General features: G+C 38.8%; 1 protein-coding gene across 2 annotated transcripts in view; it reads left to right on the forward strand.

Moving 5' to 3' along the window:
* CEP85L (centrosomal protein 85 like) overlaps positions 1 to 26,536 on the forward strand; it is a 139,708-nt gene that overhangs the window by 104,140 nt on the left and 9,032 nt on the right. For both annotated transcript variants that reach the window (XM_010402484.4, XM_039568412.1), the window contains exons 4-10: positions 8,004 to 8,125; positions 18,892 to 19,009; positions 21,029 to 21,205; positions 22,885 to 23,037; positions 23,319 to 23,473; positions 24,947 to 25,064; positions 25,383 to 25,433. In XM_010402484.4, coding sequence (XP_010400786.1) covers positions 8,004 to 8,125; positions 18,892 to 19,009; positions 21,029 to 21,205; positions 22,885 to 23,037; positions 23,319 to 23,473; positions 24,947 to 25,064; positions 25,383 to 25,433 — 894 coding nt within the window. The remainder of the gene's footprint in view (positions 1 to 8,003; positions 8,126 to 18,891; positions 19,010 to 21,028; positions 21,206 to 22,884; positions 23,038 to 23,318; positions 23,474 to 24,946; positions 25,065 to 25,382; positions 25,434 to 26,536) is intronic.

Here is a 26,536-nt window from a genome sequence, read left to right on the forward strand (position 1 = left end):
CAAGCATGGTAAGTGAGCAATCAAGACTGGCACTCAGTAAACTGGTGTTTGTATGTATTAGCAATGGACATTTAATGATCAGAACTTGGTTGAGGATTTCTGAGATACTTTACGGGTCCTTCATGGTTATTTGTTACAATTATTTCTTTTTTTTAAGCTACTTCTGCCTTACTTGTACAGTTCATAATTTTTTGTAGTGAATAACATGTCCTGTATTTATGCAGCGCGTAAAACAGTGGTCTTTTTGAATAACTGTAGTCACTTTTTGGTCATGCTGCTTTTCAGGACAGAGTAAGAAACAAAAAGAAATAATGAATTTAACAGAAACTTCAACTAAAAGCTTTAAAAAAGAAAGTTGTTCTTGTGGAAACTCCCTTTCATCTCCAGATGTTTAAATTTTTTTTAATAGTAAAGAGCATTTGAATTTAAATGCAGTGGGAAGATAAAATGAACACTTAATAAAACAAGTGCTTCTATACTTAGGAAAGACCCAGTCGTTATCAGTGGAAAATTCCAGGCACTGTTGCTTTTAACGTCATATTAAGTAGCACCTAGAAGTGTTTTGTGTTCAAAACATTTGCCAGAATATAAATGGAAAGGATTTATGACAAAAATAATATTGGTGTTGCATGGAGTATGAAGGAATGTTATAACAACACATAAAAGCAAACCAAGTGTGGTTGTTCAGGGGAAGATAAGCAGAGGAGGGCGTATCATATCCTGTGTGCAGCTCCGAGAGTGCCAGTGTCACCCTTCAGGAGCATAGTAACTTAGGGGGCAGAGATGAGAGTCAGGAAAGTCAGGGAGGAGTGCTGGGTGGCTGCAGCCTCCTCTAGGAGACTGCCCTTGTCTCTGCGCTAACAACATGCATCCCTAGCGATCTTGCAAAGTCTTTTCAGAGTTAATCTATTGACTTCTTTGTCGTTGGAGGCTTTTGCACAGTACCATCAGGGATGCTAAGAGGAACAAAACCTTGCCAGTTAAGCGGTGACCAGAATTCCAGTTCCCTTCCCTCACTAGTCCCCTGTTATATTTCTGCTTATTCAGGATCCCCTGCTGAATGCAGGTTCTGAACACAGAGATCTTACACGGGCACTCTCTGACTGTAGGCTAGGACTATACTGCTGGTCCTGTGTGTGCTCTCATAATTCATATAGACGACACAGAAAGGACTATTTTGAAAGGTAATAAAGTGCAGAAGACTTTTAATCTGTTATGCCATCTTGATGTGCAAGTTCCTTTTCTTGAACTGATGGCTTATCTAAACACCAGGTCTTGGCCAACAACTTGACAATGTCATAGCGACTGCATTGTAGGGTTTTTTTCAGAAGTTTAGAAAATATTCAATCTATACACTGGTACTTTGGGAGGGTTTGGCAGTGCCTGGAGTTGAGATAATTCAGCTTGTGGTCATGTTCGTACTAATTCAGCACAAACCTGTGCCACTGCAAAATGTGTTGTCTTGTACACTGCTTTCCTACCTAAGAGTATGTGCCAGTGCTGGATCTCACATGGCCTTGTGCAATGAATCTGGTAAGAGTCTGACTGAGATACAAATAACCTTCATGTGTGTGGGATGGAGGGAAGAGTGTAGGACTGGGGCTGTCAGGAGGGAGCTGAAAGGTATGAACATTTGAAGTGGTGAGAAGAGGCAGGAGAACAGGCCCCCTCCCTTTGATAGCAGTGTACATTTATGCCACATTTAAGTGACCACGCAGTTGCTATCAAAACCCTGTAACTATGCCATCAGTAGAAAATCTCTGCTTGTTTTCTATTTATTTAAAATTTTTTCCTCCATGGTGAATAGTGACTATCTGACCTTAGCCTTTGTTTTCTCCCATCTCTTGTAGTATCCCAGCAACCGTGTACTTGCTATGCTTTGCTCTTAATTCATTTGGAAGCTACTGTGCCAAGGGACCATGTCTTCCTCCCTTGTGGTGGTTATCAGACCTAACCTTGATAAAGTTCAGAAGCTTCAGCTGCAGTATAAACAATGTTGGGGAAGAAGTAAATACACAAATAACAGTGACTTGTAGGACTGTCATGTTCCTCCCAGGGTTATGAGAGTAGAATCTGTGAGGTTTGAATTAAGTGTGTTGCCCTGTGTGCAATGGGGATTTCATTTGTGAAGGAAGTTCGAAGAAACGTGCTTGTGAAAGTGTAATGACTAGAGCGAGTGCTGCTTTTAGGAGGCATGTGAATGCTATTACTGTTTATTCTTCCCCATTTTGAAAACTTTCCATTTTCTAAAAGTTTATGATGATGGTGGTGTCTGTAAATAGCATTAGTATTTTAATTTTTTATTGGAAAAGCTTTAAAAAGTCATATAACAGATGTAGCATCCATGCAGTTCAGGTCTGGCTATGTATCTTTGAGGTGATCCCTTTTAAAATGAATTTTGATTCTTGAATTTTTGTGTATTTGGTGCCTAACCGTGATTATTCTGCTCTTGGCATAGTGTAGGCAGTGTGTCTTTAGTCACATGTATGCATAATTTAACCCTAACACTGAAAGGAAGTCCTGATGTGCAAGTAAGGACTGGCTTGCCCCTTTATTTCTAAACTTAATCCAGTGCAGATTCTAAAATTCTAAAATTCTAAAATTTGGATCTTCTCTCAGTTGTTTGTAATATGCTTTTGCTACTTTTCTCCATCTCTTTAGTTGGTTTGATGAGGTTTTTTGTTATTGTTTGCTGGTTTCTGTTTGTTTGTTTGTTTTCTCCTGATACTCTTACCCCAGATTGCCATATCTCAATTTTCATTCCATCAACCTTCGTTTACATGGACTCTCAACCTAGGAAACAAGGTATTTACTGTCTGATTTCATGTCTCTTCAGCCTTCATGATATTTAGCTTTTTATCATAAATCACTCTCCCTAAGATTTTTAGTCATGAAAGTTTCTCTTTGAACATGTTTTACCATTTCAGTGACTTTCTGGTTCTGGGCGCTGTACTTACAGACATACTCTTGCAACTGGGTTTATGCCAGAGCTGTTTAAAGTCACTATTTTATCCTTCCCTCACCCCCTTTTTGTGTGCCCTGTCACACCATATATATGCAATCGTGACTTGCATTAAGCTGATTTTCAGGCAGGTTAAATTGTGAACTCCTGTCAAGTTTATTCTCCACATTAATTTTGGTCCCTCTTATATTAACTACTTTGCAGGTTGCATGTCTGTATAAAGTATGTGTTCGGGATTTTTTTTTCCAAGCCTTATTGATTTTTGTGTTGCTGTTGGCAGTGCTAACCTCTCTACAATACACCTGTATTTCCTAGTACCTCACCATTTGATGGTGTTTCAATTTTGATTTTAACGATATTTTCCTCATTAAAAAAATTCCCCAAAGAACACCACAGGTACCATGGCTGAAATAAAAGTGCAAGGGCATGATTAGATGTTCTTTCCCCCGTGACTGCTGGAAATTTGTGAAAGCATAGCAAATTGTGATACAGCCTAGATGTTGCTGCCAAGAAATGTAGTGATTATATCCTGCTGAACAGAAACACTATCTTCCCTAAAAGGCAAAGATAGAGCAGAGTTATGCAGTAGGTAGGTGGTGGTGAGATACAGATACCACAAATTAGGGATTCTTGTCTGTAGTCTTGTTTTTACCCAGCTCAGAATCTGTTACATTGTGGAGGATTCAGCTTTGTAGCTGTTTTTCTAGTGCATTTCTGCAAGGCATAGCCTTTCTGTATAAATGATTCCTTAAAATTAGGGCCTTATTCCATGGTTGCAGCCTTCTGTTGCTTTTCCTGCATGAGAGCCACTATCCCTGTCATGTTTTGCCTGCAGAAGGATGGACGATCTTTTGAGATTGTCTAAATTATGGGAGCTGTTGTGAGCTGAAACACTCTGCCTGATGTAAGGAAGAAATCTGGGTGGAGAGGAAGGGATGGGTAAATAATTTTTTCCTTACCCAGGGTGGGGAGCAGTTATGGAGCTCCTCAGTGACTGCTGCAGTCACTGTGCCTTTTCCTATCACAGGTGACCCGTACACAAGAGGCACCTCTGTGACAGTAGTGCATTTGAGCTTACTGCTGCCACATCCACCTCTTCTTTCTCCCACATCATCCATCCAGTGATGTCCCTGAGGTACAGCCTGAGGGGTCACCCTTATGTGTTCCCTCAACTGTCAGTCAAAAGGGGAATCCTTAGCTCCTGCTAACATTGGTTGTGTTGATTCTTTGCCTTGGATTAGCTGTGGATGCAAGGAATTCTCCTTCTGTTGGGTAATGCCTGTAAAATGCAGCAAGAGAAGAATGATCCCTATGGACAGGAGTTTATGATAGTGTAAGGCAGTGTAAGCAGTTGTCCAGAAGGGATCACTCACTTGGCATAATTCTTGATGCTCTGCTAGTTGTTAGTAATGGACTGTGAAAACTTTACAGTTGTAGTATGGACAGCACTAAATTATTTAACCTGCAACTTTCACAAAAAAAAACCTCTTTCAAATACGTTGATTTTTTGTGGGGTTTTTCTTTGAGCTTAACTATTATATTGACATTTTTGGACTTCGCCTTTACTTTGTGATGTAGTAAATGACATCATTTGAAGTGCTACAGCATGTTACACATGGAATGCTGGGCTGCTCTGTGTGCTGAGACACTGATCTGCTTCAAGCAGAAACTATGGGCATATTTGAGAAGATAATTTTAATTAGCCCAATTAAAAACCCAGCCATATTTGACCTAAGTTGTCTAAATGATGTTACACTCTGTTCACAGAAAAATTGTTTTTCCACTGATAAATAAACATGAAATTATCAGTCAGCAATGTCTCTTCCAGCAGTAAGTATTTGCATCTAGGTTAGTACAGCAAAGATTTTTTTTTTTTTTCCCCAGCAGCTGACTTTCCCTCTGCAGTGACTTGAAGGCTTGCCAAGCCTTTGTCACAAAACAAGCTAGTGAGGACCTTTGGATGTCACTGTGCAAAGGATTCTGTTCTAACTGAACAGATGTTTTCAGGACAAGGGTGATACTCTCAGAAGAGGTGCCAGGTGACAAAAATAGTTGTATTTTGTAGGACAGATAGAAAAGAATGCTGTGTCTTTCCAGATGGTATTTTGTTTTGTAGCTGTGGACGATTCAGGTTAAGGGCTTGGAGTTGTGGCTGGCTTTCTAAATATGACTCCTGGAAGTGTATCTGGTCTCACTATTTGGTTTGATATCCTTAGGAGACAAGGTACTCAAATGTAAGCGGGCTGCTTGTGTGTTACCACACAATTCAAAGCAGTTAGAAAGCTGTCTGTAGTAGTCAACACCATGTGCTCATAAATGAGTGAAGTGTCTTGTTATTTTGGGAAGTGCTGAGAGGTATTTTTAGTATATTCTTTTTTTTTTTTAATTGGATGAAACATGATATCAGAATCAAACATTTTTGTTCTGAGTGAAAAATTGAAGCACACAATATAATACAAAGTAGTATTTCATTTGTTGTTATGTATATATATACAGCATGTATATACTCCATAGGATTGGGTATGTTCCAAAGTTAAAGCATCTCAGTGAGTCATCTATGGAGGCTTTATGTTTCAGATTTAACAAAAACCCTAAACTAACACTCTATTGTTGGCATCTATGTCACGAAAAATTACTCTGTTCTTAACTTTGCAAAACTCATTGCATTGCTTTTCAGCAGCCACAGTATTTGACTTGTATAGTTACTTACTGTACCAAATTTGAAGAGTTTTTTTCCAACTTCAGTGCAAATTACAAAGTTTGTAGAGGTGCTAGATTGTAAGGGGCGGCTTGCATTGAAGAACTCTCCTAGAGAAACCACCAGTGACTTCCAGAATGTCGTCACTTAAGATAGGTTCACATTTAAATAGTTGTCTTTAATCTCTTCATTTTTATAGTTCAGTCTTGAAGAGAAAATTCATCTTGCTCATTAAGTTGATTTGGCTTTAGAAAATCATATATTTCCTGTTCATCATGTCAAATGCTTGTGAGTTTTCTTTGGAGTAGAGAAGGACTGTGGCTCTGAAAAGTAAAGATCTAATCCCAGCTGCAATAAGGACTGTTTCTTTCTTCTTTTTTGACTTCAGTGTAATGGTGTTGAAGTGGATGTAAGAAAGCATTCATCAGCACTGTAGTGGGAAAAGCAAAGGAAAAAAATTCATAACATGAAGTCCAGTGATAGTTCCTGATGTTGTCACTTTGTACTGCATGTCATGGCATGGGTCACTAAGAGACTTTCACTGGAATAGGTTTGTGCTGGTGCCTCTTAATTTAGCCAGTCATATGTATAACTAATACAGAACAGTATGTGACAATCCCAAGGTATTCTGTAAGCACCAATGATGACTTTGAAATGATGTGGTCTGGATGGAGCAACCCAGGCAAAATAAACTTTAGATTCCTTAAGCCATAAAGACTCTACATGTATGTTACTTACAGGAAGAATCATGACTAAGTGTCTTACTTGAGTTTTATTAGATCACTGCCCAAACAAAAAAAAAGATTACCATTTTAGACTTCTTTTAATTGGCATGCAGTATTTAACGTGTAGGACTATTGATGTTCTTTGGGTTTGGTTTTTGGCTTTTTCTTTTTTTTTTTAATCATTCATAACTGATCTTACTATTGAAGCTATCCAGTTTGTTAAGCAAAAGAAATATTCTCTGAAGCAGATAAATGGGACCTGAGGGCATGAGAGACGAGGTGGGGGTGTAACAGTCTTGAGAGATTTTTAGAAATGGTAAGTCTTGTCATCTTACCTGGTTTTAAGTTTTAAATTAGAATAAATGGGCAGAAATACATCAGCGGGCAAGCTAGGGATTGAACTGAACTAGACTGAATGGGAAAAAAATACTTCTTAAAGTTACAGAAGAGATGTTGTGAGGAGTTGGCTCCTGACTTAAGTACCTCATGATATTGGGGTTTAAGCAATGAATTCTTTCCATTCAGTGTTACAATTCACTTACAAACTTCTTGACCAGAAGCAGGGAGCACGACTGTTTAACTTACTTTAATTGTTGATGATATGTCTTGGTCTTAATACGTTTTTTTGTAATTTCAGATGAAATTTAAAACAATGTAGAGCTATAAAAGAAAAAATAGCCTAAAGTCTATTTTTTTTTTTAAATAGCCATGTTTTTTCACTTTTTTTCCTTCTGCTCTTTTTCAAAAACATAGAAAGACAGCATAGTCCAGGATACTTCTCAGATAATAAAAAGAGTTATCCTTTTTCAGTGATTCAGAAAACTGGTAAAAGATTAAATGGTACTTCATGGCAGTTGATGCTGGGATCCCTGTTTGATCACAGAAGCTCTACCTTAAACCTTACCTTATGTGAATTCCTAATGCAAATATTTGTAATAAATTTGTAATAAATGCTTTCTTGATTGAACATCCCAGTTAGTTTTTTCTTTTCTTCCAAACCATGATGTTGTTGGTTCACATTCATTTCAGTTGTTGCAAGACACAGAGTATGGTTTTTATGAAAATGAATAGAAAGCCTGAAACCTGTTACTTGTGAAACTTTTATTGTCAGAAACAGTTACAATTTAGCCAGAATTATATTCCCATATTCTGCATTTTAAGTGCACGCACGTCAAGGGAAATTTCTCTTTCTCTGTGTGCCGTTGTTACAGGTGGGAGTTGACCGGGTCAGTGGCAAGTGTCACCTGCAGTTACCAGCAGGTTTAAAGTTATCCAGCAATGTCTTTGAAGTGCTACAAGGATTGCAATAGGATATGAACATTTTATGGTCTTCCTCTTGATGATGTAGTTAAATTCTTAACGCGGTATTAGTTCCAAACTGCTTTCAGAGCTATGAATTGTTTATTAGAGAAATTATAAAATCAGTGACACTGAGCTGAAGTTTGTTTCAAGAAATTTGTTTATAAATCCAGTTGTTTTATACAAAGCAAATCTGAATTAAACTGAAAAACAGTCCTTAGGTTTCTGTGAGAACAAACCACTTTGTAAATGCTGTAATATGTAGGACATTATTTACCTTCACTGTTTTGGGGGCTAATCCTACAATTATTTTATGCAGGTTTCACCTGGAACATCTCGTTCAAGTTACCCAGCTACCAGCTATCAGGACTCCAGCAACTGGGAATCTTTAATGAAAATTAAAGAGGGGCTGCTAAGACAGAAGGAGTTTGTGATTGATCGGTAAGTACCCTGCTCCTGCTGCATTCATTAGACTAGGTTAAGTAAAAGCTATGGTGTAAAAGCTGGCTTTCAGGAGAACTACTTACTCAGTTAAGTTGTTAGGTTTCAGTCCAGCTACTATTTATGCACAAATATGTAGGAGCTAGTTCTGCTAGGAGAGAAGACTGGCAGCTGGCCTAAAGTCTTACAGAAAGTTGGAAATGTATTTAGGAGGTTTAATGCCTCTGGAGTGGAAAAGGAACAGTGGGCCCAACAGCCAGTTCTGCTGTCAGATTCCCCTCTTAGCTTCTTACTGGGCTGCAGATTTGTATAGGACATCTTTCTGCTTTTATGGTCTTGGAAGTGACTTGCAAGATGAAAATTGGTCAGCTACATCGTGCTGACTTTCTTTCCATGACAAGTACAGAAATGCAATGTATTTGAAGCCAGTTGATAAAGCTTTGAGAAACTGGCCTTTGTAGTAATATTCAGTGGTAAAATCCTATTCAAATCCTCATACAAATTGTTCAGATAAAAGAAAAATACTAAATCCAGAATCTTTATGTCAATAAATACATAACTTTTTATTAAAATTGCTGTCAATGTGAATGGGCCTTAATAGCAATTCACCACTGTTAAGTTTTTAGTACTGGGAAGATTATGCTTGTGCAAGATCTGTTCATTCCTCTATTGCGACAGAGTGAGGAATTGCAGTGGTTGAAGGTGTTTCTGTCCCTTGGCAGTCTGGCCAGCACCTCTGGAGGCATTTCAGTGGTGGAAGTTGGCATTGGGTTGCCTGGTTTGATGTGGGATGTCAGTGTGTGTTTACCTGCTGCTGCAGCAATGATGGGACTCAGTTAGGAACTGGGCTCACCATTCCACTCTGCCAGCTCTCCTTCGGAGGTGATGATCTCCCAAGGGGGTAAGCAGTTAAAATGGAAACATCCTTGGCTGTTGTTTACATCTCCTCTGTCAGAGCCTTTTGATCAGCTGCTTGAAGGCCATCTAAATTACGGTGTTTTTTTCAGGCTTGCTATGTCAGTTAGTAAAGCTGTAGTAGGAAACCTGCAGCCCACCTCCTGGGCCCTAAGCTGTCAGCAGTGTTTGTGAGTACATTGCCCTTGATGCCTGGGATGGCCTTCAGTGCCTCTGCTGGGGCTTATCATCCTCTGCACTCCACATGAAGGCTTGTTATACACTGGCAGCTAAAAATGCAGTTGGTGTTGCTCTTCTCACACTGGAAATGTGTTTACAGTCAAGGGAGAAGTTTCTGAAGGGACTGCTTTTAAGCTGGCTGCCTGCTAATGTTGCTTGATACTGTCCATGTGGAAGAAGAAAAGCTATTTCTTGACATCCAGTGATGGTGTGCTAGTTCTTTTTTTTTTAGAAGTAATTTCTTTTGTGTGACTTAATGTTAGTGAATACAGTTCTTTCAATATTTCTCACCAGAAGTCTGCTTAGATAATTTCTTTTCATTCAGCTGAAAAGGCAAAATACACTCAGTAAGCTATTGAAGTGCGACAGACCACTTAGTGATGTTACATACTTAAGCAGATACTTGGTGTTAATGTTGTAATTTGTAATAATGCAATGTAACAATACATCACAGAACAGGCTCTTTTTCGAATATCGAATTTCCATTTGAGCAAAATATTTGCCTGAAAAGTTATTTTAAAATGAAATAGAAACATTTAAAATAGATGGTTTGTATTTTTAAGATTAGTACAAATCAGTGTTGCATATTTACAAAGTTTTTACAACAGATTGCTTAATTTTTTATTTTTTTAAGAGCAGGTAGTGCTTTCTGTGAAAAATAAAAATACTTTTGGTTTCATTCATGAAGAAAATGGTACATATCTACTGTGCAAAAACCTTGAAATAGAACTCCGTTAAAAAGCACTAGTGTTACATTTCATATTAGATGGGGTGTTAAGGCTGAAGTGTGAAAACTACCTTTCTTCAAGGCCCAAAGTGGCACTGGGTGAAAACGTGATATTACCTATATTTAACACATGGGAACAAGAACTTCCAGCTCTTGATCTTCCTGAACTTAAATTAAACTTCTTTTCAGAGTTTGAATTTATTTGGGAATAGTGACCTAAAATAAAAAATACGAAGTTTGCTAAAGTGTAGTTAATTCAGCATGGTGGTAGTTAAATTACAGAATTTATGCGTTGGTGAAATGGAGGAGGAATTAATTTGTTGACTGAGGTTAGGTAGTAGGTGTTTGAGAGGGCCTTTGTACCTGTGGTTTTCGTGGAGTTTTAAAAGGTGTAATCTCCTTAAGACGTATACTGAATTTACAGACTGGTGGTTGAGGGGACAGAAGCTCCGGAGAGATGGGTTAACCTCCTGCTGCCTGGTAGCCAGAGGCGTGGGACAGCAGCTGGCACGGTGCTCCAGACCCAGCTTTTTGCTGCTGGCAAGTACAAGGAACAGCCGGATGAAAAGATGCACACCAGGAACACCCCCCTCTTGCCCTTGTCACCAGCCTCCCCTTCATCCACAGGGTCCTTAACCATCTTTTTAAGGTTAAACACTCTTTTGCTGGGAATTGTACTGGTGTCCCACTTACTGAGGAAGTGGAGGAGATTAATATCACACACCTTGTTCTGCGTAGTAGTGCTTAAATCTGTTGGTAAGTAGGAAGTGGATGCTCTGTACAGGGTAGTATTTTTAAGCTGTTCTAGCTTTATCTTGTTAAAAAAGGGAAGAAGAGCAGATGAAGGAAAGTGAAACGTGCTGCCTGCTTTCCTTCTTTCCACACCAAGACAAAAAGGCAAAAAATTCGGCCCTTCCAGATTAGGTTATTAAATTTCCTTGTTTTGCATTGGAAATTTAACAGATAGGAATAGTTGCAAGTAAGTTTCCAGTAGTTATGAAAACAATTCAAGGCATAATGCTTAACAGTGTAAATCATAATATTTGGATACTTTGGTGTGTCACTAGAAATTCAAGTATTTCTAAGTTTTTAATATACCAAACAGTCACTTGAGCCTGTGAATAGAACAAGTAGCTTGATTTTTGATCTGGACGCTGTGTTCAACAGTAGATTTAATAATAGATAAATGAAATTGATTTATTTTGTATAGTCTGTTCAGCATTTATTTAAGTAGTACACAGCATAATTGAGTGGGTTTAAAAGTGGTTCTGGTTTGCTTTTTAAAACTACTCTAGGAGTCACTGCTAGTTTAATCACTAAAAACTTGAAATGCTTTTTAATTCTGCTCTTAAGAAAATGAGGAGGAGCCTGTACTTTTAGGAAGAGAAAACCTGGTGCGAGGAAGCCAGCCTGCACTGTATGTGCATACCAGAACACAGTGGCACTTCTTCAAGGTGTGTGTCTTGTTTTCTCCACATAAGAACTGTTGGTACAGGCCATGAATGAGGACTTAAGGATTTAGTCTGTAAGAGGAAATCTGCTGCTGTAACACTTATTACTATAATGTTTGTCACCTACTGTATGAAATAATTGGATTATATCATTGCCTTACTTCTCTGGCAGCTTAGTATAATGGCAGCATTATATTTAGCACCAGAGGGAGCCAAGAGTGTTTGTATTGGTTTAGAAAATTACTATGTCACATTTTAATTCTTCATGTTGCTCCTCTGTTCAGTACAATAACACCACTAAAATTACAGTGTTTGGTGCAATGCTGAGTGTCTCTTGAGACTGACCTGCCACTGTAGATGTCTCTAGTGTCATTCTGGCAGAGTTTGCCTGGCAGGGGCAGCATGTAGTAGGTACGTGAATAAATGCCAAATATCTGGACATATGACACAAGCTGCTGAGAATAACACTGGGCATGCAGTGTTCTCTTGCAGGCAGCATAAGAGCATTTGAACAGCTTTTTAAGGAAAGGTAGGTTTGGAAGTACAATTTTAGTGAGTAGCTGTTATCTCTCAGAGCAGAACAACATTTAGATTCTTAAAACAGTTGCAAAATCATTAATTTTTTAATCCGTATCTGAAGTAGGATTAGATGTTTTCACTGAGCCAGGAGAATTAGATTTTCTTTGCTTTGTATTAAATTGTCCTGATTTCAGTAGATGACATCAAACTGTATATGCTCTGACAGTGATCATTCTAATGCTAGTATAAAGCTGTAGTTCTTTTAATTTCAATTGGCTTGTTAAGATCTTCATATCCACTTAAGTGATAATTTGATGCCATTTTTGAGGAACCTGAAGCTTTATACTGCCCAGGTGGTGAGTGTGTAACAGGGAGTCCTGTGCAGGGAGTGGGGCTGTGAGGAACCTCCTCAGAGTGCTCTGCTGTGTAAAATACACTTTGCTTCCAATAAAAGTGTGAAAAAGATGCTTTTATCTTTTTCCAATACCACTAGTCACCCAGGTAACTTGTGGATGAGACTTCCGTGTATCTTGAGCTGGTAAACTTTCAGGAAGGTTTTGCTACAGAGTAATTATTTTAGCTGTTTTAAAAGGTCACTTTTTCAGATGTGAATGCTAGTAACATTGATGAAAGTAGTTTCATCTAATAGCCTAGATCTTAGCAATAATGAGAGGATGTAGGGTTAGAAAAGACCTGTTTAACCTGACTGCGAGGCCATAGGGAAGACAAGCTGTAGTGCTGTCACTAAATGCTTACACTATTGCAGTATCTGCAATACCAGATGTTCTACAGCCTTTCTGTGTTGAGCAGTCTGATGTTTATGTAGGTCAAATGTTAGAAAATTTTTCCTAATATGATTTAGTCTTTCCTCCTAGGTAATGTTTTCTAGGCATGAAGTAGTTTTTGTTATTCTTTGAGATCTCTCCAGCTGATGAGCACATCTTCCCTGAAGTGTCCAAACTGGCCATTGAGGCCTCCCTCAGGCTGAGCACTTGTCTCTCACAGGCCATGGTTGTGTAGTGTTTACTTTTTGTGGTACAACATTGTGGAGTTTTGGTCAGCTGCAGTCCCAGATACTTCTCTGATGAGCTGGTGCTAAACTATTTTATGTTGTGTAGATTCAAGTATTTTTAGGAAGTTCTAGTATTTTGCAAAGCTGAGAACAGCAGGGGAGGTGCATGAGTTGCTCTGTGTTTGTCCTGTCAGGAGACTGCAGAAGTTGAAGAGCTCCTACCATGGGAAGGAGAGTGCAGTCCTCTCTCTGAAGAGACATTTTGTCTGTGTCCCTCTCATTCCTCACCCCCCTAATTAAGTAGCTCAAAGCTTTTGAGAAAGTAGAGTTGCTGTCTGTGCTCTTGCCTGCCTTGCTTCAGCACTAGTTCACCTCCTGTGGGTCAGGCAAGAATTTCAAACTTTATGCAATTCAGAAAAGTCATTAAAAAAATACCACACAAAACAATCCATCCAGGTCAGAGATTCATGTCTTGACTCCCAAAGGTAGTGTTCCCATCTTCCTTCAAGGTAAGTTCTGCTGTGACTGGAAGAAAGGTTCACTGGTAACAATTTTACAAAAAAAGGAGACTTTATTGCATAGGAAATTTGAGATCTTTTCTCATAAGCTTTGCTGATGTTGGAGTTCTTTGGCATTATCTTCCAAATTCCGGAAAACGTAGTCACATTGTTTTTAGGACTTTGTGTACTAAGGATCTCTTTCCCTATCAGTATTCTGCACGTCTGGACTTGGGGTCCCAAGAGATTGTGCCTCTAAAACAAAGGGATATAATGATTTGTATCCAACTTCTTAAGCAACAAAACAAAGCAGCGTATGTCCAGCTGCAGTATGGAATAAATTATATCTATAGTACAGAGAGATCCATGTTGTATTTTGCTTTGCATCCTGATTCTGAAGAAATCCGCTCAGACATTTTCACCTAAAGCAGCAAATTCTTGTAAACTTGTGACTTTTGAAGGTAAGCATCAATTGTCATTTGGTTTCTTAAGAAGTTACTAATGACCCTTCTGTGGTGCAGGAAGCTCTGTTCTAAAGTCCCTGAATTGTTTGAAGTTACTGGATCTGGTGCCTTAGATTTATGCTAATTTAAGAATTAAAAAGCATAACTTGGAAGTTGCGGGAAGGAAGTGCTTCTCTGACAGATGTGTGTTTCTTTCTAAAGGCTCTTTCAATGTTAGAGTAAGTTAGAGTAAGTAAGGGGTAAGATGGGCTTATGGTGAATGGGTGAGCTGGTCCCAGATTCAAGAAATATGGTTTATTTCCAGACAAATGCATGTATGAGTGTCTGTATAAGTATGTGTTCACACTTGTCCTGTGTGAATGTGAGAAAATTATGTGAATGTCAGTTACGTCACACAAATATTTTTGACACTTAAGGAGAAGCAGTTTGTATATTAAGCAGTTTATTAGTGCTGGTCTCTGAAAACAGTCCAGGCTTGTGCACATTTTGTGTGTGTGTGTTCTCTGCTATCCGACATCTTCTGTGCTGTCTTGAGTTTTCAAAGGCAATTTTTTGAGCTAAAGGACAGAACTGCAATTGAATCAAAATAGAGACTTCCCCCTCTTCCCATTGATACTTCATTCTTATGGCTCTAACTTTCTTTGTTCATTTCAATGGGTGCAGTTAGGGTCAAGTAGCATCAGAAGTTTTTCTCTGAGTTATAGACAGCTTTGTAAGTAGAGCCATAGAACGGGGGGATTACGAATGGAAGTATCTGTGGCAGGCAGAAAGACAGATAAGGACTACTCTCCTTCAGTACCAAGGAAATAGTTACACAGAATCAGCATCTTTGGTAGCCTAGTCTCTAGTGTCTCTATCCTACATGCGGATTTCATGTAGGAATGGTAGTTGGTAATTCTGGGAAAGGCAAGAGAATGGTACAATCTGCCATAACAGGTTTTTCACTTTTCCTTCCTAACAAAATATCATCGATCTGCAGTAGTGAAACATGGCTGAAGCCTTGAAATTTTGTTTACAAAAATAAAGAATGTTCGAGGTAATAGAAGAAAAGGGAGCAAAATATGTGTTTACAAGACCTGGAAATAAGCCAAAGTCATTACTTTGTGCAAATATAGGGCTTTCTGTAAATAATCTAGCTAGAATGTAAATAGCTAGCATGTAGGAACTGGGACAAAAGAGCTGGTTTAGGAGACCATAGAGCAACACATAGCCACCACTTGAGTCTTATATGTTGGATAACCTGTCACTTCTGCTGAGCTCCCTCAGAAAGAATGTACCCGGGAGCAGCACAGGGAGGATTTGATCTCAAGTTATTTATAAATGGCTGGAGGTTCAAAAAATGGGGTGAAAAGGCATGGTCCAGGGTATCAGTGAAATTAAAAAAAAAAAAAAAAAGAAAATATAGCAAGCAGGTAGCTTCTGAAAGAAAAAACCCACCTTTAAATCATTATACCTGGAGAAAAAGACAAGATTTCTTCAGCGCAGAACTCTTCTGGGTAATTGCAACAGTCTTCTGTGTACCAGGTGGTCTTTTCCTGTCTCAAGAGGAGTTCAGATTCTCTTTTTGTCTGTTTGTTTCTGCACTGCCACCCCCAGTTTCTGGAGACACCTTGAGGGACAGCTGGAAAGATTTGTGTCAGAAGAGTTTGTGAAAACAATATTATTAGTCTCATGTTTGTATTAATTGATTGGATAGAATATTTACAGTTTGTACATATTTAAATGCCATTTCCTTTTGATCAGTTTAAATAAGGAAAACTAAAATGTCCCTTGCAAAAGGATGTTTTTTATTTCATTTTTGCCTTCTGTGACTTTTTTTTTTTTTAACTTTTATTTATTTTTTTTTAAACAAACTTCTCAGCTCTGAGTTCTTTTGGCTGGTTGATGACTTTGGATCAGGGTACTGCCTTCTCTTCTACTTCAGTCTGAGTGTAAGGGAAGGGATGGGTCAAGACAGACACTTTAAGTAAAATAGTGTTTTTTCCTTTTGGACAAAGGACCTGAATGAAACCGTATGAAAAGTGCCATGACACTTACATAATACATCAGTAAGTCTTCCTTTGCTCTCAACATAAAATTGTAACAGTTATGGGGAAAAAAATGAGGAGATTGTGAAGGAAAGTAGTTTCTGGGGTACCTAGGTACAGTACTTTCACTGAACCTGGTTGTGTGAGGTAGGGTCTGGTTTCTGTGCACTGAAGTCTCAAGGCTGGGATCCTGTCAGATTCCCCCATGCCCTGAGCTCAGGGCACAACCTGCTCCCACTTGCACTCGGATGGCTTCTGGAAGTGCTAAAGGTTGAGGAGCTCGACAGAAACTTGGAGGCACCTAAATGCTAAAGGCTGATTGTATTTAATTTTGTTTTTTTAAAGTGCTGGGCTGATAGATTGGTAACAGGGAGGCTTGTGGGGTCAGTGTTCCCACTGTAATAGGCAACCTGTGTTTTTGAGAGCAACTGAACTTTATAAATTCCCTTTAAATAAAGCTCAGAGTATCTGGTTATGCAGCAAAATTTTTGTTTCTGGGTGCCATGAGGCTAATGCTGTTTTCAGAGAGGCAGTTACGTAAAGAAGTCGTGGCATCTACACAACCTTAAAATATTTCTAGAGTGTGTTTTGTTGGCAAGGTTATATAATGATGGAGAGTCTCATGCTTTGCAGAGTGAAAAGAAGCAAGCTAGTTAAACTCTGTATTCTGTCTCATCTCAGATTGACTTATCTCACCTTTTTTTCCAACAGGGATTTGGTAGGGTAGGGAAAGGATTATTAAAGGAAATACGGTAGCATAGTTCAAACTACACTGGTAGTTTAAAAATATTTTAAAAATTTTTTAAAATACTCCAGGCTGTAGTGTCCAGGCTCTTGAAATCCTGCCTGGGAAGGAAGGCACTGCTAAGTTAAAATCAGCCATAAACAGAAAATCATATCGTGCTTTCAAAGGGTATGTGACAAGTGGATAAATAATTTTAAAACGCGTGGGACAACAAAATTTTAATAGTTCTGTCTAGGAAGTAATAAGGTGATGAAAAATGAAAATTTGCTTCAGTTCATAGGTTTGGATAACTCATACTAAATAGTTTTGGTCTCTGTGATCGGGCATGCACAGACATTATCAAGGTTTTATATTTTCTCATATGATAATACAAACTCTTGGGCTTTTTTAAGGTCTGTTACAAGTTAAGAGCATATTCTTTTACCTAATCTTCCAAAACAAGTTGGAAGCTTTTTGTTTGTAGTGCCATCTTACAGATGACAACCAGAACTGCACACAGTCTTCCAGTGTCGCATACTCCTTCTGTGTTTGTACAAGCTTGTTCCATCTAGATAGTAGAGGGAACAGGGGAAGCCTCAAAATCACTTGTGCTGATACAAAGTATTTTAAGGCTTGCTATGGAGTCACATAGATACATTCCCTTGCTCTCTTCTTATTCATTCACGTTGAATGAATTTTTCTAAGGTACCAACAAATGGCAACTTATATATACTGGTTTTCCATTCATTACTGTTCTTTATAGATACAAAAATAGGGAAATAGAAAAAACACATGTTACCATGTCTTCTTTTTTCTAGCTGAGAAATGTGTAACTTCTACTACATTCAATATTTTTCAAATATGAAATTCCTCTTGTAAACCAAATAATAGGGGTACAGTTGGCTAGGAGAATATGAGTAGCTAAAATGGTCCCTTTAACTGTGTTTTGGCATCCTATTAAAATTTGCAGTTGGCATCTTTTCAACTAACATATAATTCATGTTGGTTTATAGGTTGTATAATGCGTATTTTGTATGCACATGCTAATGTTTCCAAGATGCTTTTCCTAAACTCAACCCTTCCAAATTTTAAAAAAAGCAACAGATTTTGATAGTTTTCTGTATACTTTGCAAGATTTGCTTTTCCAGTATGTGCACAGGCAGGTCTTTTCCCTTGAAGTTAACCTGTATTTGCTGTTTATCTCCTTCTAAGGTTGGGTTTAGTCATCTGGGTTCAATGTCATTGTTTCCAGAAAAGCCAGTCATCCTCCATGCTTGGAAGTGAAACTCTGAGAAGAAAATTTCATGCTTGCACGCAGATATATCCTAGGATAAAAAAGAAGGAAAAGTGAAAATTAGCAGAGTGCACAATGCTGGTTTTAAGTTGAGTGAGACGGTCTCTATGTGTTTCTGGTGGGTGCTGACAGCTCCACTGTGGGGTCAGGTTTTGAGGTGCCTGTTGCTCCATGGAGAGTCACTGCACACCTTGTGGGGCTGTGACTTGGATTGGGGCAGGAGCTGGCAGGTGTTTGCCCTGCAGTTGTGCCTAGTTCAAATGCAGTCATGATTTAAACAGTGATATAATTTGTGTTATAATTAAATAATGATACAATGCTGATACTGTTTCTGCTGTACACTGGCCAGGCAGTTGGTGCATGGTACTTGTTTTAGCACACAGTGCAGTATTTTGCCCCAGGGGAAGTTACATCTTATGTAAAGCAGTTCACTGAGAAAGTCTTAAGCAAAAAGCGAGACCTTGCAGCAAAGCTGTGGTGACTGTCTTATATAGTGGCCTTTTCTTCTTAAGTTCTTTCTGTTCCCCTTAATTTGTAAATCTCTTCAACTTTTGTCAGAAGTCAGCTCTCGTAAAGAGAGGAGCCAAGCAGGAGAAGTCCAAGTAAAATGAAGGTGCCATTTTTGTTTGGTTTTGTTCTGCTTTCTGTATTCTTTTCTGTGCTTAGACTTCCAACCCTAGCAGCAAATGGCAACAGAAGCCTCCCTCAACCCCCACAAAATTGATAGAGTTTTCAAATCATATTTCTACAGCTGCAGTCTGGCTGCAGTGGGAAAAAGCCCACAGCTAGTGTGGATCCAGGATAGCTGGATACCATTGTTAATGTATTCTTCAGTATAAGTGTTAAGATCTGTGTTTTTCTAATCTCTCTTCCATTCCTTTTTTTTTTTTTTTCCAAATTAAATTTGTGTATTACAGGCAAAATCAGCAAATTAACAATTTACATCAGAAGATAAGGGAGAATGAAATACGAGCTCAACATGCAAGACTGAGCCATCTTGTGAACTGCGAAGAACCATACATGACTAACTTACAGGTAGGATGAATACTTTTATTTCTGCAAAGCTTTCCACTGCCCAGTAAATGGCACCTAGAAGCATGCTCACAATTTTCTGCAGGCCAAAGTGTAGAGCTTTTGTGACTGTTGATGGCTGTGTAATTGCATAGCTGTGAATCGTACAGAGAATACCCTCTAAGTGTTGTAGTTTACCTTATATTTGCAGAAATCTGAAGTTACATTAAAATTTTGTACATACTCAATTTGAAGTCTGATAAAAATGAGATAGCAGTGAGGGATTGTGACCCTGCAAGAGTAAGGGTTTAATAGCATGCATGTATGGTAGTCCTGCAGGGAGATAGTAGGAGAGAAAATAGTTTGATAGGAGAGTATCTGAAAATAACTAATGAGAGGTTTTCTGAAGTGGAGGAGGTACTGCCCAAAGGATGGTTAGACTTTATGGATAAAATAGATGGAGGAGATGTGAGAAGGCAGACAGACTGGTGGAATACCTCTTGACAAGACACCTGAAAAGGATATGGACTAGTGCTCCTAGGGAACACAAAGGGAATGTCTGGTGGTATTTTGAGTATACTTGGCCTAATTTTCATCTAACTAGCACAGGTATCAAGTAGCATAAGGATGACATAGCAAAGGTTCGCCAAGAAATGCAGATCAGTATGAGGGCTGTGGCTGCTTATAGCACACAAATTCCATCTCCAGGCCTTGGCATATCTAAAAGGCAATGCAGCTAGAGAGTGTGAAAGGCAGATATGCAGCGAGAAATAGCTTTTCTGTCCCTCTTTTATTATGTTATCTTTTTCTGTCACAAACACTGCACTAGGATCTCAGCTAGGGTACTTCAGCATGACATTATTTGTGTACTTGGAATAACACAGCTGTACATCAGGTGAGAATGTGGTTTGTGTGTCAGCAGAGGAATTCAAGTGGAGCCTCACTGTGAACTTAGGTGTACAGAGACTTTTTGAGACATCTAGGAATGTGGCTTTTGATGCTTCCAGATCTTCTTATACAAAATACTTCAAAATCTGTCTAGATTAAGAACTCTTATTTTTTGGGGGGGCAGGGGAGAAGATGCAAACAAAAAGCCCAGACAAACAAACAAACAAAAGAAACAATATCGCAGAAACTGAACTTTTAGTGCACATCTTAGTATGTTATGCTTCAAATAAAGCAGCAGGTGCATTCCTCTTCCGTAATTTAAAGAGACTTGAAAGTTTGAAAGGTATTTGGGTTTCTGCTTGATTTGTGTGCCTTCTGTAAGACAAATTTATAAAAGGAAATCTAATGACGGTTTTAATCTCTAAATACTTTGCTGAAGGAATGTCACTAGTTAAAGAAGAATACAGACAGTATTTTTAAAGGTAACCAATTTATGTTATTAAAAGAATATTGAAACTGAAAGCCTAATGGGATGCATCTCATTTTTCATCCCACATGCAACCGACTTCCATTTTGTGCTTGTCTGTCTCTGGGCAGTGGAGATGGGAGTTTTGGAATACAGAACAAAAGATAGGAGACCTGCCTTCTGACTGTAGCTCTAGTCTCAGGATTGTTCCTGCACCATTCTCACCCCAGGAGTGATAGCTCTAAGGTTTGACTAGTACTGATATTCTGCTTTAGGAGGGTCTTGAGATTGAAGCATCTCTTACTACAATATATTCATAGGCATTTTCTTGTGTGTTTTTTCCCAGGAAGTGGTATGATAATGCAGTGGCAGTGATTTGTTTTGAAAATGCTTTTTATCTGCATTTATAGGGATTTATTTTAGGAGAAAAATCACATCTTCCATAAACCTGAGAGGGAAAGTGGCCACACAATGTTCTTATGCATTTGTTATGAGTCTAAAGGTGTCCATCTTCTTTGTCTTTTTGCTCCAGATTCCTGAAAGACATGCTGTTGCTGTGTATTTTAACGTTTAAAAAATCAAACCCCACCCTTCCTGACAGCAAAAACAATGCAGGACTGTTTTCTGCTCTGCAGTTCAAGCGTCCAGTGTGTGTTCATTTGTGTGATTATTTTATTTCTTTTCATAAGCAACCACAGTATGAGAGCACACCACTGCAACCTCACATTTCAGAAAGATCAGCATCCCACCTCGAGGAGCTTGAGCGAAAGATCGCAGCAGCTGAGAACAAGGAATTACAACTCAGTGAAATTGTGAAACAACTTTCAAACAAATCTAGTGAGGAGAAAAAGAAGATGGAGGAGAAAGTAAGTGTCTTTCCGTTCCACATTTCTTTTTGTCACTGTTACAGCAGTATATGTTATGTTTGCTAGAAAGCAACTTGGTATGTGGGTGTCTGAGTAATTTTCAAAAGGTAGCTAAACTATCTGTGATAGAAAAAGAGGATTAATGATTTCAGGTGTTGTTAATGGATAAATCTGGGCTTGCAGAGAATATAGCCTAAAAAGTGAAACTAGTTAAAATGGTAATCATGGTAACAGTTTTAACCAGATATCAGTTAAGCTTTTGGAAATAGAAGAGCCACTCATTCTTGTAGCTTGAAGTGTTTATTAGAGTAAATAAAACATGATTGAAAAACACAGATTGTGAAATTTAAATCCTTATTTTTAGCATGGTTTGTAAATGTGGTGCTCAAGCTTTGAGATGCACTTACCAGCCTGTATATGCCTATTTTGCAGGAGTGCTTCTCTTGTAGTTTTCTTAGAATGTGCAGAGTGGACTTTAGTCTGAGAAAAAGACAGCTGTGTTCTTGGAACTGTTTTGACAAAGGGTTTCTTTCCAGGCCGAAGCAATTCCCAGGGGTAGTTTTGAATGTACTCACAGCCTTCCTTTATTGCAAGCAGGAATGTGCCATTGACCAAGGGGTTCCTAATAAATGTTTTAGAGATGCATTGTCACTGTTACCCTTATCTTCTTTAATTACTGGGCTTAAATTATATTAAATCAGGTTAAAGGAATACAAGCAATATGATACCATGAGGTGTCAGGTGGGAAGACAAAGAAGAATGCATAATTCATCTCAAAATTCTCCCTTACCATTTCCTGTGAACACTCAATATGCTTTTCACTGAGGCAGGAAGGGCAGAAATTGGATACTGCTGCTTCCTCCTGTCTGAGCTTTTCCTGCCTGTGTTCCTCACTGTGTGGGAACTGGCAGGCAGTGGCAGTGGTGAGGACCTGTGCAGCAGTACTTGTGCCAGCAGAGTGGTCTGTAGGTCCCAATTCACTGCACAGTCTTGATTTGCCTGTTAACCTGTCCATTCTGTTCACTGAACAAAAAGCTCTCAAGGAGAAAGAGGGCAGGGAGGAACAGTGGAAAATACTCTTTTTTTCCTGCCTTTCTTTCCACTTTTTCGACCTAGGTAATAAAGCAAAAGAAGGATCAGGAATATGAACAAAGGTAACATAGGACAAAAAGTGTTTTCCAGACTTATGGAAAATCAAGGTGCCTGTAGAAAAGGTATTTAAGAAAGCAGCTATTCTGATGCCTTCTGATGTGATTGTCAGACTGCATCAAAGTCAGGGTTTTGGCTTCCATTTTTGGTAGGTTAAGTTCTTGGTCCTTGTGTTTTAAGTTGTTTTCCTAGTCCAGAGGAACTAAAATATATCCTGATTGTTTGTTGCACATGAACATCTCAGTGGGTGAAAGAATTAACAGTATTTTAAATGTTGAACTGTTCGTGTTTTCAGTTCATAAGGCACATGGATGGTTCTGGGCAGAGGTGAAGCAGCTGTAGTTTGAGATCACATGTGGGCCTGTAACTTGAAGCTGTTGGGATTAATAATTTTTGGGTTTGTTTTCTGCTCTTAGCTAACCCTTTCATGCAGGTGAGAGTACAATTCTTGGAGAGTCAACAGCCTCTGCTTCCAAAGCAGGTTTATTTTTTACTGTTATCCTAAAGCATGTACTCTTTCTTTCTTCTAGCTTAAAACTAGAGACCGATATATTAATAGCCTGAAAAAGAAATGCCAGAAAGAGTCTGAGCAAAACAAAGAAAAACAAAGACGAATTGAAACCTTAGAAAAATACCTGGCTGACCTTCCAACACTGGATGATATAGAAGGGCAGACTAAACAGGTAAGGTAAAGGGGGTTTGTTTTACATTTTAAAAATTTAAGTAAGCTCCTTAATGCCTGTTCTCAAGTCTTTTACTGTTTCAAAATCTCTTTTTTTTTCACCTTTACATTTAGGAAGAGAAGTATTTCAATCTTTTAGAAAGCTGTAGGTATTAGGATTTCTCACGGTCAGATAAGCAACGTGGGTGTGAAACTATGCAGCAGGTCACTGCAAGGCTGTGGTCTGCCACAAGGCCTTCTGCTGGTGTGACACTGTGTCTGACTAATGTAACCTTGTGTTAGCTGCAAATTCTAGAAGAGAAGAACAAGCAACTTCAAGAAACCATGGCTGAGTTGGAAAAGAAGCTCGGAGAGGCCCGGTCACAGTGCAGAGAGAGAGAATTACAGCTAGTGGCTCAGAAGAAAAAAGAAAAGGAGCTGGTCACAACAGTGCAGAGGTATGAACAGCAGCTCAGGCTGTGCCCTGGAATGGGTGTGCTTCCCCACCTGATGTCAAGACCTAATGCTATTTACAATCTTAATCTATTACAAGGCTAATGATTTTTCATGGCAAGGGTTTTACAATTTGCTGTGTGGCAAGTTATAATTAATACAACAGAGAAGTTACCTCAGGGCATTCTTTGCTATCTGTCTTTAAGGATGTGGGACACGCCAGCAATGGCATCATAGCCTGCTGGCACATAGAAGATGGAATAAACCTGTGTAGCAAAAGGATGTTATATAGAAGCTGTCAGTAAGGCTGTAACCGATCCTGTCATGAACTGTGGGAAAACTCCCTGGATATTGGCTGATGGGTATATGAGGGAAGGGTCAAAGATTTCAAGAAATTCCAGCTGTTTCTTATCTTTTCATCGAGGGTACAGGTATTTACAAGGAGATTTAGCTGTAGTTAGTATGTTGTCATTGAACTTGCCTAAGTATGAAAAAACAAATGGGAAAGATATCCAAGACTATCCAGGTAAGACATGGAGACTTCGTTACTATGTTCCATTTTAGATCAGGGGAGCTACTTAAACAATTTTTTTATTTAAAGGGAAGAGGGAAGCAGGAGAGAATCACTTTTGAGTATGTGTGGATGTTCCTGCAGTTGGTTGCCCCTCCATTGGGTAAAGCTGCATGCCACAGGAGTCTGAAAGGTTTCCATGATGAAAGGCGAGCTGGCTGGGACACCTTGCCAGCCAAATTGTTGACACATTTTTTCCATCTTACCAATGGAAGGCGTTCGTGCTCTCATAATCTGGAGGGGGATCATTCTGTCTTTTTTGAAAGCCTACAGATATTTGGGGTGACCTCTGGTTTCTAAATTAGACAGCAAGATTAGCACTAATAAAATGTATTTCCTTTCTGAGAGAAGGTGAGCTGACAGAGGCTGTAGCTACACGTATGAGCTTGAGTTGAGCAATGAAGGGTCTGAAGGCCATGCCCTCCTGTGGGTGCATTCCTGGCAGGAATGGCCTTGTGCCCTTACAAGTCACAAAGGGCATGACGGGTGAGGACACCAGCACTGGGCACAGCCTCTGATTCTGGACTCCGCTTCGAGTTGTATGTGCCCCGGTGAGACAATCTGATTTAAAAGCTCCCAAAGCTTTGAAGGTTCACAGATGCCTCTGATCTATGCTGGAGCTGTGCTTTTTGGGAGACCCAGCACAGAATATGGTGCATAAAACCTGCATTCATCTGCATGAATCTGTCCTTGTCAGGGCCATGGCAACTTGAGTAGTTCAGAATTTTTGCATCATTCGTGCACTGTTGGTGCATGAATTACATGCTCATTGATAAGACTGGATTCTCCTAGGTGTAGTTTTACAGTTCTGGTTGGAAGATGGCTCAAGTTTCTAATTTTTCCCTAGAACACACAACCCTCTGGTTTGTATTAGCCCACTTAATCTTTCTTTCATGTTGAATGGCAGTTTACAACAGAAAGTAGAAAAATGCCTGGAAGATGGTATCCGGCTTCCTATGTTGGACACAAAACAGCTTCAGAGTGAGAATGAATGTCTCAAAGAGAAGAATGAGAAAGCTAGTAAGGTTAGTCTGCAGATAATCTGCTGATGGCATCTTTAATCTTAAATCCTGCACTTCTTTCTTTTTTTTTTCACTTTAGAAATAAATATCTCACTGAAGAATTACATATTTGTTGCTAATTCAGATGACTTTTCAATACCTCTCTGTCTCTGTTCAGTACATTTATTTTGCATGAATTTTGTGTTAGTTGAACAGTTGAACTGTCTTGTCATTTGTGTTTTTAAAGATGCTATTTAAAATCTATGGCTACACGTAGGCTGATTTTTAGACAAGGATCTGAAGAGATTCAAGCCTTCTAAATTACTCTATTTTATATTCTAGGTCATAGACAATCAACAAAATCAGATAACTGGACTGATTTTGGACATGCAGGTAAGGAAAAGTGTATATTCTCTTGTTTACTGTGTGCATTTTTAGTTCATAAGAATAATATTGCTAAAGTTGAGTTTTATTTTTTTTATCTGTCTGAATAGGAGTCAAAGGAAGAAATTCCAAAAACTTAAGTCTTACGGATGGTAGTCGACCCATGTTCTCTTGCAGGCTCGTAGTGTAGTCATTGTGTTTTTGTGGTTTAGCACTTAACTGATACTCATCAAAAAGTGAAAAACTGTTGCTATTCTGCTGGTCTAGTGTATCATCCAAAGTACAAAAGCGATGTTGCTTAGGGGCTTCATTGTTCAGTTTGTTAGAAAAGACAGGTGCCTTTCTAAATCATCCCACTTCACATTTGACATCATTTAGGCAAATTGAACCCTGTTCAACTGGTTTCTGACACTTAGATACCTTAACTGTCTTCGTGGATCTTGGGCACCTAGCTTGGAGCCAGAGATTTTTCTAGACAGCAGAGGTTGTCAGTAAGGAGTCAGCTGCAGCTTTCTAGATCTGATTAACAGAGTGTTAAGTTACTCATTGACCACTGTTTGTTGTGGAGAAAAAGAAACATTATCTAGCTTTTAGGGAGAAAGTATTACTTGCCATAGAAAAAGCTGAGCATTTAAAAAAGCCCAAACATCTGCTTTCAGCAAATCTTGAAGCCAAACTCTAGTTTCCACATTCCTCTTCTAGAATGTCATTTGCCTATTAAAAGTTGTCTTCCACCGTTAAATTGCTTCCTTTCTCTGCCACAGTAAATAGGAGGCCTGATTCCTGTCAACAGCCATGTATTTGTTTGATTAGATTGCAGTGTATGAAGTGTATTTGTAGAGAAGCAGTAGGAGAATTAAAGTTGCAACATGATGTATGTCTGTTAACTGAAAAGGAAATGGAATCATTTAAGCTTCTCAAGGTTTGAGAAGACTAATTTTATCAAACTGAAGTGGAGCAGACTGGTATATGCAAAAATTGTGACACAGGCAAATGTTGTTTCAGGTGTTACATAGTTAAAAAGAAATTCAGCTTGAACTTCATAACCTTTCTGAGGTTCTCTGTCCCTTTTTGTTAAGATTATTTACAGATGTACTCCATATATATGTTGT

The sequence above is a fragment of the Corvus cornix genome, chromosome 3 (assembly GCF_000738735.6).
Source record: "Corvus cornix cornix isolate S_Up_H32 chromosome 3, ASM73873v5, whole genome shotgun sequence".
In the NCBI taxonomy this organism is placed as follows: Eukaryota; Metazoa; Chordata; class Aves; order Passeriformes; family Corvidae; genus Corvus; species Corvus cornix.